Source organism: Nuphar pumila, chromosome 6 (genome assembly GCF_984573655.1).
Source record: "Nuphar pumila chromosome 6, dmNupPumi1.hap1.1, whole genome shotgun sequence".
NCBI classification, from domain to species: domain Eukaryota; kingdom Viridiplantae; phylum Streptophyta; class Magnoliopsida; order Nymphaeales; family Nymphaeaceae; genus Nuphar; species Nuphar pumila.
In genome coordinates this window covers 13,254,376-13,274,177 of record NC_143254.1, presented here as the reverse complement: position 1 = coordinate 13,274,177, position 19,802 = coordinate 13,254,376, and the positions used below count along the sequence as shown (strand labels likewise).

The window sequence follows — 19,802 nt, the reverse complement described above, 5'->3', positions numbered from 1 at the left end:
GCTATAGCGAAGTCTTTGCTTGACGAAAAGCAGATCTACCGATTCCACAAATCCATTGCAGAGACATGAAGAAGAATAAGAAGATGGTGCAAGAGAAATGGTCGGAACCTTCCTCCCCAGCTTCCTCATCTTTTTCTTCTTCTTCATCGTCGTCTCCTTTCGACTACGACGTGTTCCTGAGCTTCAGGGGCGCCGACACGCGCGAGACCTTCACGGACCATCTCTACCACGCCCTCAGCAAGAGGGGAATCCGGACCTTCTTGGGCAGCGAAGAGTTGGAGAAGGCTAGGGATACGGAGGGATTTCGGGAGGCGATCGACGCGTCGGAGATCTTCGTACCCATCTTCTCGAAAGGCTACGCGGAGTCAAGATGGTGCCTTCGGGAGATCGCCACCATCGTCCAGTGTGGTCGATTGATCATTCCCGTCTTCTACAACGTCGACCCTCTGGACGTTCAGAAGCAGGCGGGGCCCTTCGCCTCGGCCTTCAAGAAGCATTCGGAGGATTTGGGGGAAGAGAAGGTGAAGGAATGGAGGGAAGCGTTGAGGGAGGCTGGGGAGGTCTCTGGCTACGTTTTCGGTGCCACGGAGGATAAATATCAGTAGAGAATCTCTCTCTCTCTCTCTCTCTCTCTCTCTCTCTTATATGTGTTGTGTTTTGACATGTTATTAGCAATTTTTCAAACGATAAGATTAGGAACAATTCATCAAAAATATAAGTAGGAGCAAATATCTCCTTCAAAGGAAAGAGTAAATATGTAAAATCCCCATGTTCATTCTGTATTTTATTTTCCAACTCCAGAAAAAAAGAAAAAAGAATCTCTCTCTCTCTCTCTCTCTCTCTCTCTCTCTCTCAGATTGGCAATTTTATGATTTGTGTTTAGGCATTCTCCTAATAATTCATCAAGCAATAGAAGCAGATGCGTGAAACTCCATGCTTGTTCTCTAGTTTTTTTGCCAGCTCCAGGAAAACAAAAGTAATTGATTTTCATTTTTCATTTTGTTAATTTGAAGGATCGATTTTTTATCCTTTTGTGAAGTAAACTCGTCTTAAAAAGAAAAATATGTTTTCGTCCTCTCCAGGATCAGTTCGTCTGAAATTATTATCAGTATGATACCTTACGTGAACATAGTGAACACTTGTTTAGGAAGAGAAATATGCTTTTTATCTCTTCATGTTCAGTTCTTAGAATAGAATTACTATGATACTTTACTTCAACGTAGATCCGAAATGAAGCCTCTCATTGTTCCATGTTTTGCACAGGCACTTTGCCTTCGAACCAGAAGAATGTGAAGTCCCAAGAGCAGTAGCACCCGAAAGGATGGTATTGGGTAATGAAGCCTTACCAGCCCATGCCTGTTCAAGAGCATCTTGTACGGAATATGCCCATGGTAAGGCCTGATGATGATGATCATCATGATGATGCTTTACATGACAGAGAGCACCAATTTGTTGGAATTTGTTCTCTTGGTTGTCAGAATGGCAAATAGGTCGAAGAGCGAGATAGGAGGGCACAAATTCCAAAACTCTCTGTACACTAACTCATCATGTTCAACAAGTGATTTTGCATTTAAAAAGGTCTAAAGCATTATGGAGGACACCCACAATTAATGTAGTAAAATTTACATGAAAAAATTGGCAACATACAACTTAATCCAAAGTTCCAAACCTTTGTTGGAGAATTTGATTGGAAGCTTTGATTTGGTCTGATGGTGTTACACGAAATTATTGATATATGAGATTGTTAAACAGTGTTAAGGTTTATGCTTATCTAACTGATCTAGTAACAGAGTCCATAATTCAGTGCAGAAGAAAGAAAAAGAAGCCATCAGTTTTAATTCATCAAGCAGTAGATAAGGCAGTCTCTGAAATTCTGGCTGTCAAAGTCTAGAACTGGGAAATGTGTGGAGACTGCATGCAAGGTTTGGGACAAAGCAATGTTGGGGAATTTGCAATGGTGGGGGACAAACTGTCCTCCATAGAAGAAAGAGAATGAACAAGCAATTCTGTGGTGATGTAATCATAAAGGTATTAAGCATAGGAACTACGTAGTAGTCTATGACATTGTCAAATGTCTGATTGGTAATCTTGATTACATTTTGATAGATAACAGTTTAGCTCTGGGGGTGTTTCTGAAATTCCTTTCTAGTATGAAACTGAGATATATTGTGCCCCAGAAAAACAGAAAAGATTAGGATAGACCTATCTAGATAGGATTTGGTTGAATTACTCCCATGCTGAGTTTGAGTCCCTTAATTCAATTGCTTCTAGAATCTAGATCATGTCAGAGTCAGACTTATTTACCTCTCTAATAAAGGATTTGTGATTTATCAAGAAGATTTTGCAATCAATAACCATATGGTCCATACATGTGTTGGGGTGTATTGAAGAGCTAGGGGATCTACATACTATGTACATCTCTGTATTGTATGCATCCTACGGTGAAGTTCCACCAAGTAATGTGATTTGCTGCAACTCTATGTGCGGCAGTCTTCACTTATGTAACCCCTGATCGGCAGGAACATGGTTTACAATGTTTGTGAGTAAGGCCTGTCCTATTGGTGGACCCAATGCCTAATGGCCCAAGCTATGTTGCTCTGGGTCCAACCAGATAAACATCATTAAAAAGGAAAATACATGAAAGGCATTTATTCCTGTTGATGAAATCACTATTCAAATAGCCTAACCATCCAAGTCTTGATACTCTTGACAGATCACTGTCTAGACACACTGGTTGAACCTGTAGACTGAAAATGTGCTTTAAGACCTGGGTCAAAGAAGAGATACACAAGTTTATATGAATGCGGCAACTGTTCTTAAGTTTTGTAAGAAGTTTCCAGTGAGTAAGTGTGGGTTCCATCCTCGTTTTGTCTCATTTTCAAAACCTCTCACTCTTGGAAACAACACGGTGAAATGGTAAACTCAGCCGGGGATCTTCTTGAATGTGGTTTTGAGTTTAATATAAGAAATAATGACCAGTGGCTTTATATGGTGGGGCTCATTATTAAGAATGTTTCGGTGACACAGTAGTGCAAGCAATTAAATTAAAATATCACACTAGGCATGCTCATTGGATGACAAATTCTAATGCACATTGTCATATTGAAAAAATATGCTAAAACTTATCTTTTAGTTCAAAATTCTTAGCTGCATGCAATTACTTAAATTTCACAAGTAGAACGATGTGAAACTGTCATTGTTATTTATAATGCAAAGCAGCATGATGAGCCATCTAAGTACAAAATTTCCCACCTGGCATGGGGGTCTTTCTTGGGTGTGCATGATATGAACCCTATATAAAGAAAATGCTTTCGAAGGAAAAATATCTTGGATTCAAATATGTGTTTATGTGATTGAAAATCGTTTTTCAGGAGGAAGTACAGCAGGTGGATTTCCCCTTTGTTACATTATTTTAAAGATGGTAAAATTAACTACCGAAGTGTTTACTTTCGTTGTGGAAATTAGTAATACAGCAATAGCCAGACAAAGGTCACAGAACAATAGAAAATCATGATAGGCATGTTACAAATTCCAAATTCAATCAGGAAATTGCATATCCAAATTGTTTCTTTTATGTCTTTGGTTGCAGAAGATTCAGCCATTCCATAACTGATGTAGTGATGTTTTTCTTTTCTGAACACACAAAGTCTGCCTCAGAGATGGAAAATATGCAGAATTTGGCCCTTATATACGAGAACTTGATTTTTCTGATTGAGATATTGCAATATCTGTTCTACTTTAGTTATATGGCTTATGATAGATGTCCACTCTGTTGACTGTGGACAAGTTAATAGCAAAGAAAATGTCTAGGATAAAATGTCAATAGCAAAGAACATTGTAGACAAAAGATCTGATGAAATTATCATGGAGGGATATGCTATTCTCCATTTCTATGTCAACCTGGGGTTAGTAACACATGAATCAGGCTTATGGTCTGTCATCTGAATTCTATGAAGAATTCATTTGTTCATGATTCTGTATGCCCAGTACAATTTTCTTGAAACAAAAGAGGAGCCCTGCAAGCTCTCTTTTAGTCATTTTCATGCCAGGTGCATAATACGTCTATTGTATTTCTGTCATACAGAGTGGAGTGGCTGATTTCTTGGTATCAACATTTGTTATTAAGGACCTTATATCAGTAGCACTGTTGCTGATTAATCAACAAATTTCAGCTTAATGTTTGACAAAAATAAAAGTGGCAATCATGAAAAGAGAATGTGGACGGACACAAATTTATTTAAAGAATATTCAATTTTAGCTGATCTAAAAACTAGCAAAATCAGATTGCAAAACCGGATATGTAGAACATGCCAAGGTTACCAGACTAGGAAGCAGAAAATGAAACGAGAAGCACAAGTGAGAAGCGAGATATTTTAAAATTTATAAGAAGCGGGAAGCGATGAATCAATTTAAAAGTGAAATAGGAATAAAAGAGGAAGTGATAATGGATCAAATGGGAAGCAAAATACAAATCAAAGGAGAAAAAAATAAAAATAAAATTATTATCCTTAATTTTTGTGATTTCGTTGTGTAAGAATTAAAATCTTCTCAAAATCTAGAAATGATGTTGCCAATTTAAAAAAAGTACGTGAAAAGTGAGCGGAAAGTGTGAAAGGAAGCACATGAAAAAAATAAAAAAAAGTATGAGAGAAGCATATAGGAATCATGTAGGGAAGCAAGGAAGAAACGTGTGGGAAGTGTAAGAATCTGAATAAGTCTTCAAGATAGAGCGCCTTCAAGCTTTGGAGAACAGTCTTCAATCTGAAAATCAAAGTAATAAAAGAGAAAAGAGGAAAGGAAGAGAGGAGGGAGACGCCAAAAGGAGAGAGAAAAGTAGGGCACGTAATGTCTGTGTCCCTCTTTAATTATGTATATATAGGATCTTCCTCCTCTAAACAAAATACATGAAAACATTACAAGATTTACAAGTATGCCACCGCCCATATGGGGGAGCATACGTACGGATATGGATCCCATATTGGATCCATATCCAAGACAAATACAATTCTAACATCCCCCCTCAAGTTGTGCATGAGTTTTCATCATGCCCAACTTGTTCTTCAAATGCCAAAACAGTGATCCAGTGAGTCCTTTGGTGAAAAGATCAGCAACTTGCTCAGAAGTATGTATATATGCAGGGGAGATTTCCTCATCTTCTATTTTCTGACGGATGAAATGTTGATCAATCTCAATATGCTTGGTACGACTGTGAAGTATGGGATTGAATGAAATTTTAATGGCACTCTGATTGTCAACCAACACGGAAGACTGAGCAATAGGAAGAGATAATTCCCCAAGGAGGTGACGAAGCCAAGTAGCATCAGCAGTGCCAGCAGCCATGGCCCTATATTCAGCTTCTGTGCTGGATTTTGCAATGGCGCGTTGTCTGCGACTACTCCAACAGACAAGGTTAGAATTGAGAAAGACACAATAGCCAGAAACAGATCGGCGTTCATCAAGGTCGCCTCCCCAATCAGCATCAGTGTAAGTAGAGATAATATGACCATCCACAGTAGGAGACATGCGTTTATAAGTAAGTCCATCGCCAATAGTTCCCTTGAGATAACGTAAGATACGCTTGACAGCTTCCATATGAGTGTCTGTGGGAGCATGCATAAATTGGGAAACTTGATTGACAACATATACAATGTCGGGCCGAGTGAATGTCAGATATTGAAGTTTCCCAACAATACTGCGATAAAAGGTCGGATCAGGATATGCAGGACTGCCATCTGAAACGTTCAACTTTGCATGCAAAATGCTGGGCGTGTTAATGGGCTTACAATCAGTCATACCAGAGGAGGTGAGAATATCAAGGGCATACTTGTGTTGGGAAAGAGTGAAAGAGTCATTAGTCCTGTCTAATTCAACACCCAAGAAGTATCTGAGGTCCTCGAGATCCTTCATTTTGAAGTGTTGTTCTAACACCTCTTTGACTTGAACGATGTGAGAGGAAGTATTACCCGTGAGAACTATGTCATCCACATATATCAATAACCAAGTAGTGATCCCTCCTTTGTGATAGATAAATAGAGAATGATCAAGGGCACTCTTCTGAAAACCAGCTTCTTGAATGTGAAGGGAGAACCTTTCAAACCATGAACGAGAAGCCTGTTTTAACCCATATAATGACTTGTGCAACTTGCATACCCATAAATTAGAATCATTAGTAGCATATCCTGGAGGTTGTTCCATGTAAACGTCCTCTTTGAGGAAACCATGAAGAAATGCATTTTTGACATCAAGTTGATGTAATGGCCATCCAAGAGTAACTGCAAGAGAAAGAATAACTCGAATGGTACTCATTTTAACAACAGGGCTGAAAGTCTCATCATAATCTTCGCCATGTTGTTGAGTGAAACCTCTAGCCACAAGTCGAGCTTTATACCTATCAATACTGCCATCTGGTTTATATTTGATTTTATAAACCCATTTAGACCCAACAACATTCTTATCCTTTGGCCGTGGAACGACTTCCCATGTTTGACATTCATTCAAGGCTTCCATTTCTTCATTCATAGCTTCAATCCAACGGGAATTTTTAGAGGCTTGAGAATAACACTTTGGTTCAGTCTGTTTATGCAAACTGGTCATAAAAAGCTGAAAATCCAAAGTGAAAGTGTCATAGCTTACCCATTTATCCACGGGATGCCTCACTCGAGTGGACCTTCGTGGATGGGAAGGAACAATGGCAGAATCAGTAGTAGAGGCAGGAGTGCGATGAGAATAAACCAAGCCAGAAAACCTGTCTAAAGGAGGATCATCCATCTGGGCATCAGACATATCTGCTTCAATGTAAGTACTGTCATAAGGGGCTGGGAAGGTGGTCGGTTGAATCCCATCGCCTAAGATATCAGCACATAACCATGGATCATACAGTCTGGACGTTGAATCATGAAGAGCCTTAGAAGAAGTGTGAAACTGCAACCTGAGTTCATCAAAAACAACATGTCTTGAAATATGTATACGACCTGTTAGGGGATTATAGCACCTATAGCCTCGATAATGATTTGCATAGCCCACAAACTGACACATAACAGCCCGAGCTTGAAGTTTGTTCCGGAGGCTGGAATCAACATGAACATAACAAATGCATCCAAAAACCCGAAGCTCATCATACTTAGGATGCTCATGATTCAAAAGGAAGAAAGGAGATTTCCCTGCGAGAAGAGCTAAAGGCAATCGATTTATAACATAAACAGTCGTGTGAAATGCCTCAGTCCATAGAGTCATAGGGAGATCAGTGTCATGGAGCATGCTTAAGGCAGTCTCTACAATGTGCCGGTGCTTGCGTTCTGCAATGCCATTTTGCTGTGGTGTGTGTGGACAAGATATCTGTCTAGTGATGCCATGATTTAGCAAGTATTCAGTAAACTCAGATGATAAATATTCACCACCACCATCACATTGAAAATGCACTATGTTGGATGAAAATTTGTTTTGAATGAGGGCATGAAATTGAGTGAACAGATGGAACACTTCAGACTTGTGTTTTATGAAGTGTATCCATGTATAGCGAGAAAAAGAATCAACAAAAATGACATAGTATCTACTGCCGGAAGAAGATGAGACAGGAGCTGGTCCCCAAACATCAGAGTAAATCGTCTCAAACAATTTAGAAGCTCTTTTATTGATGGAATTAAAAGGGAGGGCATGACTCTTACAAAGTTGACAACTTGAGCACATGCCTGACTTATTAACAGGACTCAAACTGGATTTGTGCAACAATCCATCCATAACAAGACTAGAAATAAAAGAATGACTACAATGGCCTAATCGATTATGCCAAACAGAGGGCATATCAATTTGAGTCAAATTAACTTCATTCGGACTAATAGGAAAGGAAACAGGTGGACTGGACTTGGACACTGGAGGAGCTTCTTTGAGGACGTACATGTTGCCTTCACGAGTTCCTTCAGCGAATATCGTCTTGGTGAGAGGATCCTTGACAAAAACAGAGGAAGGAGTGAATTCAACTGATGAGGAAGAGTCATCAATGAGTTTAGATACTGAAATAATGTTTTTCTTGACATTAGGGACAACTAAAACATTGTGTAAAGGAAGAGAAGTATGCGGCAAAGAAACATATGCATTTCCAATGTGAGTAATTTTGTGATGAGTGCCATCACCTGTAACTACAGAACCTTTTGCTAAATATGGAGAAGCACTAGAGAGTTTACCTGCATCATCTGTCACATGGGCGGCAGCACCAGAATCCACATACCAGACACCATCATCATTTTACTTGAGATTCAGGTTGGACCTAGCTGTCATTAGGAGTTGTTGTGCATCGGGCGTGAAGGAGAAGGAAGACGATCTAGAAGTGGTAGAGGGGGTTGGCCTGTGATCACGTCGACCTCCCTTGGCTTTGTTCTGAGGATTGTGCCAACATTCAGATTTAACATGTCCTCTCTTGTTGCAATAGAAACATGTAGGGATACGCTTTGGCATGTTAACAGGAGTACTGCCCTGAGGAGTAGGAAGAATACCCTTTCCTTGGCCGGATGTGTGAGCCCAAGTATGTGCACGTTGTCCTGACATACCATGTGTAGAAGTAACTAAAACACTAGGTGAAGTAGAAAGGGAAGCATCATGCCTGTGAACTCTACTAGCCTCATGCTGGATCAATTTTGCCTTTAAGTCTTCAAAAGAGGGTAAAGTAGGAAGAACCTCTAGAGCAGTGCAAAATATATCAAATTCTGACCCTAGTCCACTGAGGGCCTGCTGAACTTTATCCTTGTCTGAAATAGGATGACCAATAATGGCAAGTTGATCGCTGACATTTTTAATCTCATAGAGATACTCAAGTACAGATCTGGAGCCTCTATTGATGCTTTGAAATTGACGCTTCAATTGGAGATATCTAGCTTCTGAAACTTGAGAGTATGTATTTGCAAGCATATTCCATAATTGAAAAGCTGAGATATCATCATCTATACTTGCAAGCACTTCTTCAGAGAGAGTAGAAGTAATATAAGCAACTAAAGCCTGATCATGTGCCATCCATACGGCATATGCCGGATTAGGGATATTATCTGTAGCAGTCACCGAACTAGTAGCATCCTTTGTTTCACACAAAATCGATTCAGGCGGGACTGGAGTAGAGCCATCAATGTGACCATATAGACAATGGCTTTTAATGAAAGGGACTATTTGACGTTTCCACGTCAAATAGTTGGAATGGGTTAACTTTTGGGAGATGAGTTGGGAGAGGAAACTCGAAGAGAGGGCAGACATGGTTGTGCTGATATAATGCTGGAATGTAAGATTAAAGAAGCACCATTTGACGTGAAGCAGAGAAAAGCAGTGCTGCTGTGAAGCCCAACAAGAAACTAGCAGAAAATTACCCGCAAAGGATGACGGATATGCTAGCAGAGAATATGTTGTTCGGAAAGCAATCGAAAAAGGGATAGCACGCAGGAAAACAGCAGAAAGATAGCAACATACAGCATGCAGGAAGGAGGGCAGAGATTCTAGCAAGAGGTCACATATGAAAAACCAGTATGCATAAAAGAAAATCACCAAGATGAACACAGAACACAAGAGAATAACAATCAGAATAGACACAGACAGTATATTTTGACGTGGACAGAAAAAAAAAATTAGGGTTAGGGTATTTCTGTGTTTATATTGACGCAGACAGAAAAAGAGGTATTAGGGTTTGGGTATTTCTGCGTCTATGTTGACGCAGGTAGAGTATTACGAACGAGGGAGATGAGAAAAAAAAAATGGCGGCAAAAATAACGACTTTAGGGTTAGGGTAGAGAAGACAGATTTGGGGATTTGGATTACCAGGTGACGTTCCGCTCTGATACCATGTAAGAATCTCAATAAGTCTTCAAGATAGAGTGCCTTCAAGCTTTGGAGAACAGTCTTCAATCTGAAAATCAAAGTAATAAAAGAGAAGAGAGGAAAGGAAGAGAGGAGGGAGACGCCAAAAGGAGAGAGAAAAGTAGGGCACGTAATGTCTGTGTCCCTCTTTAATTATGTATATATAGGATCTTCCTCCTCTAAACAAAATACATGAAAACATTACAAGATTTACAAGTATGCCACCGCCCATATGGGGGAGCATACGTACGGATATGGATCCCATATTGGATCCATATCCAAGACAAATACAATTCTAACAGGAAGCATAGGAGAAGCGTGGAAGAATCGAGATTCCTATCAAGTTTGGAAAGCGAGGGGTTTCGCTCTTCCAAAGCGAGTTTCGGGGAAGCGTGCTTCCAACCTATCTATGAAGCTTCCGGTGACTCTGAGCAATACATAGAAGCAACTAGACAAGTATAACTGAAATAGGAGGCCTCAGAACTTTGGGTAGAGAGAGTTGGATTTCAGTTTGGTTGATAGTGAATATAGATTAAGAATCATGATCATGGTGAAAATTAGTTATTTTACAGGGTTGATGAGAAAGTTTGTGTTACTCAGAATCTGAAGATTGTAGAGGATTCATGGTGGTAAGAGTGTGCTTCAGTGTTCACCTCTTGTATTAAAGGGATCAATGGTGTGCCAAATATGGATGATAATATCATTATTGTTATTTTTTCAAAATCTGTCTTTGTTAGACCCATCTATGGTAGTGTAACAAAAATACAGGGCAGGTTTTACCAGGACGTCCTGATTGTTAAACAGGTAGGTTAGATTATAAGGTCAGCTGCATAAAAAGTGAATAGTATGAAATTAGGTGTAATTCCAAAATATTTCATCTTAACCTCCCAATTTTTACATTTTTTGCATGTATGCTCCATTTTAAACTTAAAAATAAACTTCTTTTAATTATGTCTTGTATAATTTTTTTTTATCTCACCAATTACTTGAGTTCTTTGTATTTTTTAAATAATTGGCTGGAAATGATTGGTTTGCATGATTTCCTTTTAGATAAACCGCATTCCCTAATCATGGTCATAATTATATTGCAGAGTATGAGCATATGAGATCTGGGAAGAGGTCATGGTTCCAACTTATCATGTGTGGTCATGGTTCCATCTTGTCATGTGTTCCTTCACAGTTCACATTATTCTTTCTTGCATCATAATTTAACAAAACAGTTTCAATTCTGGCAAGAATCAGAAATAATATGGAGAAACAGATTGTTATTCCTGGCTTCTGTTGTTTCTTTGAATAAATAGTGAATGAAGTACGAACCAGCTCATGTATTCCCAACTTTATCTGTTTCACTATGAAATAACCTGTAAAAGCTTGTGATTGTGTTGCTTTCCTTGCAGAGACCTCTCAGAGATGATCTTAGAAGTTGTTGGAACAGTTGTCAATGAAAAAAGATCTTCCTTGGTTTTGGATGATTGCCCTATTGGATGCCATTCTCATGTGGAAGACCTGATAAACCTCCTTACTAGTTCAGCCCGTGATGTTCAAATGATTGGAATACTTGGCCTAGGTCACGTTGGATGGACAAGCGTTGCTAAGGCTATTTACAACAGCATGTTCTCCAAATTTGACGGTATCACCTTCATTTCAGATCTAAAGGGAACATCAATGCAGTTAAGTGGGCTTGTCACTCTCCAAAGCCAGCTGATTTGTGATGTTTTAAATGAGAAACAAATAAACTTGCATGACATTAGTGGAGGAAAGAATTTGATCAAACAGAAACTTTATTGCAAGAGAGTGCTTGTAATTCTTGACGATGTTGACAAAAAAGAACAGCTCGATGCATTGGCTGGAAATAGAGATTGGTTTGGTGCAGGAAGCAGAATTATCGTCACAACAAGATATGTAGATTTAATAAGAAAGCATGGATTAGAGGAAAATAAGATTTTCAAAGTTGAAGATCTGAAGCATGATGACATGCACCAATTTTTTGGTTGTTATGCCCGTGGCAGACATCGACTGAGGGAGAAGTATGCAGAACTCTCCAGAGGAGCAGACTCAGCTGATCGACCGCCCATAGATCTTGAAGTTGTAGGCTGTTATTTATGCAGAAAAGATGCCAATCAATGGAAAGACATGATAAGACGTTTGGATGAAGATCATGATCAAGATACTGTGGGATGCTTTAGAGCGGCATATGATAAACTCCATCCTCATCAAAAGAGAATCTTTCTTGACACAGCGTGTTTTTTTGTTGGAATGAACAGAGAAGATGCCCTTCACATATGGAAAAGCTGTGGGTTCATCCCAGATGTACATATCGAGACCTTACTTTGCAAGTCTTTAATAACAATAAATAATGCTGATCAGTTGGAGATGCCTGATGTGCTACGAGACATGGGGAGAGAAATTGTTCAGCAAGAAGATGAATCAGAACCAATGAATAAGCGCAGTAGGTTGTGGATCCATGAAGAAATCATGGACATACTGAGTAATGGAAAGGTAAGGACCTTTTGAATAAGATTCTGTTTGTCGAATGGTTGTCATACTTTCACTGGGGCTGTCATTCATGTGGATTTCTGGCCTGAGATTGACCTGAACAGTCTCAGCTTGACCCAGCCGAGTATCATTCCAGTAAGCTTCATGGCAGGAATCCATTGTGATAAGAGCCAAGTCCAAGTTAAGACCTGATTTAGTTTGATCCTGAAACCAAATTCTCCTACTCCAGACTTGGACTAAGTTCGATCAATTAAGGGTGGCCTAAGGTTGAATTTGAACCAGATCCTGCCTGGACATGAGGCTTTTTTACAGACCAACTTTGTTCGGTAGCTAGTGCATCCATTAACAATCTTGAAGACTGATGATGCAAATATTTATTGCAAGTCAAACTTTCAAGATATCCAAATTATCACGTGTATTTATCACAACTTTCTACCACAGGTTGCTTTGAAAAGATAACTATTTATGTGAGAAAGTGTTTGCTACTTTTTGGAACAGAAAACTGTTTATAGTTGGGATTGTTTTGATTTTTTTGCAGCATTTTGTTTTTGCACGTGTATGCATGTGTTTGTGTGCATGCACATGTTGATTTATATGTTTTATTTTCAGGGAACAGATATTGTGGAAGGCATCATCCTTAATTTGGCCAAGGAGGGAAAAAATAGAAAGACAAATGCGTGTGTGAACACTAAAGGTTTTGCAGCAATGTCCAACCTTAGGTTGCTTAGTGCCAATTATGTAAGCTTTCTAGGGAAATTCAGCCACCTATCTACTGGGTTAAAATGGATACAGTGGCATGGGTGCCCTCTAAAATATCTGCCTAATGATTTAGATCTTCAAAATGTTGTTGTCCTTGACCTTTCCTATGGCAAGATTGTTCAACTGTGGAGCAGGTCTCTTTGGTCAAAAAGTCAGGTGAGTATAAATTTAAGTTCTTTCTCATTTCTCCGATTTGGGATGCATCTGCTGATAAAATTTTCTTTCTTTTGTTTTGATAGGTCTTGTACCATCTAAAGGTTCTCAATCTTTGTGCTTGTGTTCAGCTCGCTAGCATGTCTGATTTTTCTAGTTTCCCAGGCATAGAGAAATTGATCCTTGATGGGTGTCGAAACTTGATCACAATTCACAAGTCCATCATGCATCTTAAGAGCTTGGTTTCATTGAACATGAAAGATTGCATCAAGTTAAAGGGACTCCCGGATTCTCTATCTCATCTGATCTCGCTTAAAATCCTCAACCTCTCAAACTGCTCCAGCTTGCAGGAACTACCAAATTCTATTTGTCAATTGAGTTCCCTCGAAATCCTTCGACTCTCTAAATGCTCCAAACTTGCAATCTTGCCTGAAAAAGTGGGAAATATGGTGTCTCTGATGGAGCTTCTCATTGATAATACTGCTGTAAGACGACTGCCAGATTCCATAGGATCGTTAAAGAAACTCGAGATGTTAAGTGCTGAATGGTGTGAAGGGATTACTGAATTACCAGATTCTATTGGTGGACTTGAATCATTATTATCACTTCATTTGAAAGGTACATCGCTAGCAGAATTACCAGATTCATTGGGGGCTTTTACCAAGCTCAAGGTGTTAGACTTGAGGAATTGCAAATCACTTGTAAGATTACCAGCTTCTATTGGCAATACCAAGAATCTGACTATGCTGCTCTTAGACAACACTAACATCCAAGAACTACCTGAATCTCTACAGTTACTGGGCAAACTTGAGAAACTTTCGACTGTGGGATGCAACAAACTGAAGACCTATGGTTTTGAATAACAAAAATGAAGGCCTGTCAAGCAATGGTAAGCGGCCTTTCATAGGTGATGTGAACAAAAATCTCCATGGCCTTGTACCTTGTTTATAACTCATAAAGCCTTTGGTAACCTTGATAGTGTAGTTTTAAGTTAACAATTTCTTTCTTTTTTTCCTATTTCCCTTTCTTTCTGTCAGCTACGTATAACTATTATTACCAGAAGCTTCTTAAAACTTCAGAAGCTCACTTCTCTGGAAGCTTGCTTTGTAAGTGTGAAACTGCACACTTCTGAAAATTTCCAAGAAGGTTGCTTTTCTTGGTACATTGTAATTATGATTTTACTGTCAAATAAATTCTGCCTGCTTTAAAATCTATATTTTCATTATAAGAACATGTATAATGAATATTTGGATGAAAGGCTTAAAACTCAATTTGATAAACACATAAGTTTTAACTGTGTAAAGTTTGTTTCCTACATGTTTCGATCGGTGTTTTGTGGTCTCTACTTATGCTTTCTAAACACTTCGCATATTCATGCATTCTGGCATTTCTTTAAACAGTTGCATCTCAGTTTCATATTCTTAATGCCCAATAAAATACAAAAGTATGCCATATTTTCAAAATATTGCCTATGTTGTGAATATTGGTTGCCTTTCTTTTTATTTCCACCATCCTCTTGTTCGCTTTTAGGTGTTTGGAGGCGGTTTAAAATATTGGTTGCCTATAACAGAGCACAAAACGGGCAGTCACTTCACTTGGACCTAGAGCAAGGAGTTCTTTTTCTTTTCTTTGTTTTTTTTCCTCAACTGCTTCATTTGCGTCTCTTTTTTTTTTGGTTTTTTTAAAGTCCAGCTGGGGTTAGGCAGACACCTACCAGTTATACAACTATACCATTGGGTTTTGAACCTGCAACGTCCCAACACAAGGTGACGTGCCAGACAAGCGGAGCCCCCGTTTGTCTTTATTTGCATCTCTGCATCCAAAACTTCCAGCCTTTCTATGAAAAGTCAGGGCCTTAGGAACATCGAACTCCCCTGAGTTCAGATATTGCAATGTTGATGCAATATTAACAATTTCTAAATCCTTTTATGTTTTATGCCTTTTCTATATTTAGAAAAAATTAAATTTTCTGGTCATTTTTCGGTGTTTTTGCTGAACCATGTAAAATCCTTGTTTTAGTGTGTGGTTGTTTTATCCTTTTGCTTTTTTTGCCCTTGTTTCTTCGATTCATTGGTAGGTGAAAGGGTAGTTCCTTAACATTGAATTTCAATTGCACATGTCCTTGCCCCCCTTGAGTTTTTTAAAATCATTCTGAAACCTTGTTGTGAAGGATGGAAATGGAATCCAGGAATGGTGTAGTGTATGTCTGTTTTTTAGTTATTTGATCTATGAAATGGCACATGAATGAGCCTATTGTGGGATTAATTTCGTTGTTTTAGGCTTGCTTTTCATTTTCCAGTTAGCCTATTCTTCCAACTGCGTTTACTGCCTGTATTATTATTACTTTTTTAAGGCAACCGGGTTAGTCTGGCTCCCACCAATTATTCAACCGTAACAGTGGGTTTTGAACCTGCAACGTCTCACCACAAGGAGACGTTCACTGACAACTACCAACCACGCAGAGCCCTAGTTGGTTACTGCCTGTACCTTTTGCATTACATGAAAGTTTTGACAAGATTGAGAAGATTGACAAGATGAAAGTTTTTACATATTTGAAAAATGATCTCCCGTTGGGGAGATATGACTCTTGCAAAATGAACAAAAAACCTGAGTAACTCAAATGATATATAGTGTGACAGAGTCTTAGTTTTTGACAAAAAACATGTATGAAATTACCATTAAAATTTGTGAAAATTTTAAAAAATAAATTAAACTCAATAACGAAGATGTCGCTTTTTACGGATCAAAAAGCTGATCTCTGATTAGGGAGATACGCCCCCGACAAGTTGGTCTTGATTCAAATAGCGATTTACGCGTGACGGCTTACTGAATAACACTACAAATTGCTATAGCGATTTGTAGTGTATTTCATGAGTCACTATAGTGATTTGTATTGTTGTTTAGTAAATCATTATGTGTAAATCGCTATTGTGACTTATAGTATTTTCAGTAAATCGTTGTGCGATTTACGGCGTAAATCGCTACCTGAATTAGGACCAACTTGTCGGGGGCATATCTCATTAACCGGAGATTGGATTTGAAATCCGTAAAAAACGGTGTCTTTCTTATTGAGTCTAGTTTATTATTGTTAATTTTTAATATTTTTTATGGTCATTTGTTTTCTCATTTTGATTAAAAACCACTCTTATTATTCTGTATTATTTAAGTTGCACATATTTTTAGTTCATTTTGCGAGAGTCATATCTCTCCAATGGAATATCATTTTTCAAATCTGTAAAAAGGGTTTTCTTTTCTTTATATGTGTAGCTTATATCTGAAATTTTTTATAACTTTTTATACATATTTGATATTTTAAATTTGTTAAAATTCAGGACTAGTTACATATTAATCTTATTTAACTATGATTAAACAAAATAATTCTGGTTTTTTATATATTTGAAATATCAAATAAATATATAAAGTTATAAAATTTTCCAAATATAAACTAGACAAATAAAGAAATAAAACCATTTTTACAGATTTGAAAAATGATCTCCCGTTGGCGAGATATGACTCTTGCAAAATGAACTAAAAACATGAGTAACTCAAACGATATAGATCCTGACACACTCTATATCGTTATTGAGTCTAGTTTATTTCTGACAATTTTCAGCAATTTTTATTATAATTTTATAGATGTTTTTGGTCGAAAACAAAGACTCGACACACTCTATATCGTTTGAGTTACTCATGTTTTTAGTTCATTTTGCAAGAGTCATATCTCGCCAACGGGAGATCATTTTTCAAATCTGTAAAAATGGTTTTCTTTCTTTATTTGTCTAGTTTATATTTGGAAAATTTTATAACTTTATATATTTATTTGATATTTCAAATATATAAAAAGCCAGAATTATTTTGTTTAATTATAGTTAAATAAGATTAATATGTAACCAGTTCTGAATTTTAACAAATTTAAAATATCAAATATGTATAAACAGTTATAAAATTTTTTAGATATAAACTAGACACATAAATAAAGAAAACCCTTTTTACAGATTTGAAAAATGATATTCCATTGGGGAGATATTACTCTCGCAAAATGAACTAAAAATATATGCTACTTGAATAATACAGAATAATAAGGGTCTGGTTTTTAATCAAAATGGGAAAACAAATGACTATAAAAATTGCTGAAAATTGACGGGAATAAACTATACTTAATAACAAAGACACCGCTTTTTACAGATTTGAAATCTGAATCTCCGGTTAGGGAGATATGCCTCCGACAAGTTGGTCCTAATTCAAGTAGCGATTTACACCGTAAATCGCACAACGATTTACTGAAAACATTATAAGTCACAATAGCGATTTACACATAATGATTTACTAAACAACACCACAAATCGCTATAGTGACTCATGAAATAAACTACAAATCGCTATAGCGATTTGTAGTGTTATTCAGTAAGCCGTCACGCGTAAATCGCTATTTGAATCAAGACCAACTTATCGAGGACGAATCTCCCTAACCAGAGATCGGATTTCCGATCCGTAAAAAGCGGCTTCTTCGTTATTGAGTCTAGTTTATTTTTGCCAATTTTCAGCAATTTTTATTGTAATTTAATAGATGTTTTTGGTCAAAAATCAAGACCCTGTCACACTATATATCGTTTGAGTTACTCATATTTTTAGTTCATTTTGCAAGAGTCATATCTCCCCAATGGGAGATCATTTTTCAAATCTGTAAACAGGGTTTTTTTTTCTTTATTTAGTTAATTTATATCTGTAAATTTTTATAACTTTATATATTTATTTGATATTTCAAATATATAAAAAACAAAAATTATTTTGTTTAATCATGGTTAAATAAGATTAATCGGTAACCAGTCCTGAATTTTAACAAATTTAAAATATCAAATATGTATAAACAATTATAAATTTTTTTAAATATAAACTAGATACATAAAGAAAGAAAACCCTTTTTATAAATTTGGAAAATGATATTTCATTGGGGAGATATGACTCTCGCAAAATGAACTAAAAATATGTGCTACTTGAATATTGCAGAATAATAAGGGTCTAGTTTTTAATCAAAATGAGAAAATAAATGACTATAAAAATTGCTGAAAATTTACAGAAATAAACTAGATTCAATAAGAAAGACATCCCTTTTTACGGATTTCAAATCCGATCTTCGGTTAGGGAGATATGCCCCCGACAAGTTGGTCCTAATTCAGGTAGCGATTTACGTCGTAAATCGCACAACGATTTACTGAAAATACTGTAAGTCACAATAGCGATTTACACATAATGATTTCTTGAACAACACCACAAATTGCTATAGTGACTCATGAAATACACTACAAATCGCTATAAGGATTTGTAGTGTTATTCAGTAAGCCGTCACGCGTAAATCGCTATTTGAATCAAGACCAGCTTATCGGGAGCGTATCTTCCTAACCGGAGATCGGATTTCTGATCTATAAAAAGTGGCATCTTCGTTATTGAGTCTAGTTTATTTTTGTCAATTTTCAGCATTTTTTATGGTAATTTCATAGCTGTTTTTGGTCGAAAACCAAGACCCTGTCACACTCTATATCGTTTTAGATACTCAGGTTTTTAGTTCATTTTGCATGAGTCATATCTCCCCAACGGAAGATCATTTTTTAAATCTATAAAAAACGTTTTTTTCTTTATTTGTCTAGTTTATATCTGAAATTTTTTATAACTTTATATATTTATTTGATATTTCAAATATATAAAAAACCATAACTATTTTGTTTTATCATGGTTAAATAAGATTAATCTATAACCAGTCCTGAATTTTAACAAATTTAAAATATCAAATATGTATAAAAAGTTATAAAAAATTTTAGATTTAAACTAGACACATAAAAAAAGAAAACTCTTTTTACAGATTTGGAAAATGATATCCCATTGGGGAGATATGACTCTCGCAAAATGAACTAAAAATATGTGCAACTTAAATAATGCAGAATAATAAGGGTATGGTTTTTAATCAAAATAAGAAAATAAATAATCGTAAAAATTAACAAAAATAAACTAGACTCAATAATAAAGACACCGTTTTTGACGGATTTGAAATCCGATCTTCGGTTAGGGAGATATGCTCCCGACAAGTTGGTCTTAATTCAAGTAGCAATTTACGCCGTAAATCGCACAACGATTTACTGAAAATACTGTAAGTCACAATAGCGATTTACACATAATGATTTACTGAACAACACCACAAATCGCTATAGTGACTCATGAAATACACTACAAGACCAGCTATTTGAATCGCTATTTGATTTATAGTGTTATTCAGTAAGCCGTCACGCATAAATCGCTATTTGAATCAAGACCAGCTTATCGGGGGCGTATCTCGCTAACCGGAGATCGGATTTTCGATCCATAAAAAGAGACATCTTTGTTTTTTAGTCTAGTTTATTTTTGTCAATTTTCAGCAATTTTTATGGTAATTTCATAGCTGTTTTTGGTCGAAAACCAAGACCCTGTCTCACTCTATATCGTTTTAGATACTCAGGTTTTTAGTTTATTTTGCATGAGTCATATCTCCGCAACGAGAGATCATTTTTCAAATCTGTAAAAAGGGTTTTTTTT

At 37.0% G+C, this 19,802-nt stretch overlaps 1 protein-coding gene across 1 annotated transcript; it reads left to right on the top strand.

Annotated features, from left to right (window-relative positions):
• On the top strand, positions 1 to 14,451 carry LOC149834015 (disease resistance protein RUN1-like). The gene is made up of 4 exons (XM_090011181.1): positions 1 to 601; positions 11,229 to 12,330; positions 12,937 to 13,242; positions 13,326 to 14,451. The coding sequence occupies exons 1-4, from the start codon at positions 66 to 68 to the stop codon at positions 14,100 to 14,102; spliced, it is 2,721 nt and encodes a 906-aa protein (XP_089867307.1). The 5' UTR covers positions 1 to 65; the 3' UTR covers positions 14,103 to 14,451.
• The last annotated feature ends 5,351 nt before the right edge of the window (positions 14,452 to 19,802 follow it).

What these genes read in the sequence shown, in the direction of transcription:
- LOC149834015 (XM_090011181.1), top strand. Translation starts at nt 66, where the DNA reads ATGAAGAAGAATAAGAAGATGGTGCAAGAGAAATGGTCGGAACCTTCC. An exon ending in GCCACGGAGGATAAATATCA is followed by an intron (nt 602 to 11,228) that starts GTAGAGAATCTC and finishes CTTTCCTTGCAG; the next exon opens with AGACCTCTCAGAGATGATCT. An exon ending in CTCTTTGGTCAAAAAGTCAG is followed by an intron (nt 13,243 to 13,325) that starts GTGAGTATAAAT and finishes TTGTTTTGATAG; the next exon opens with GTCTTGTACCATCTAAAGGT.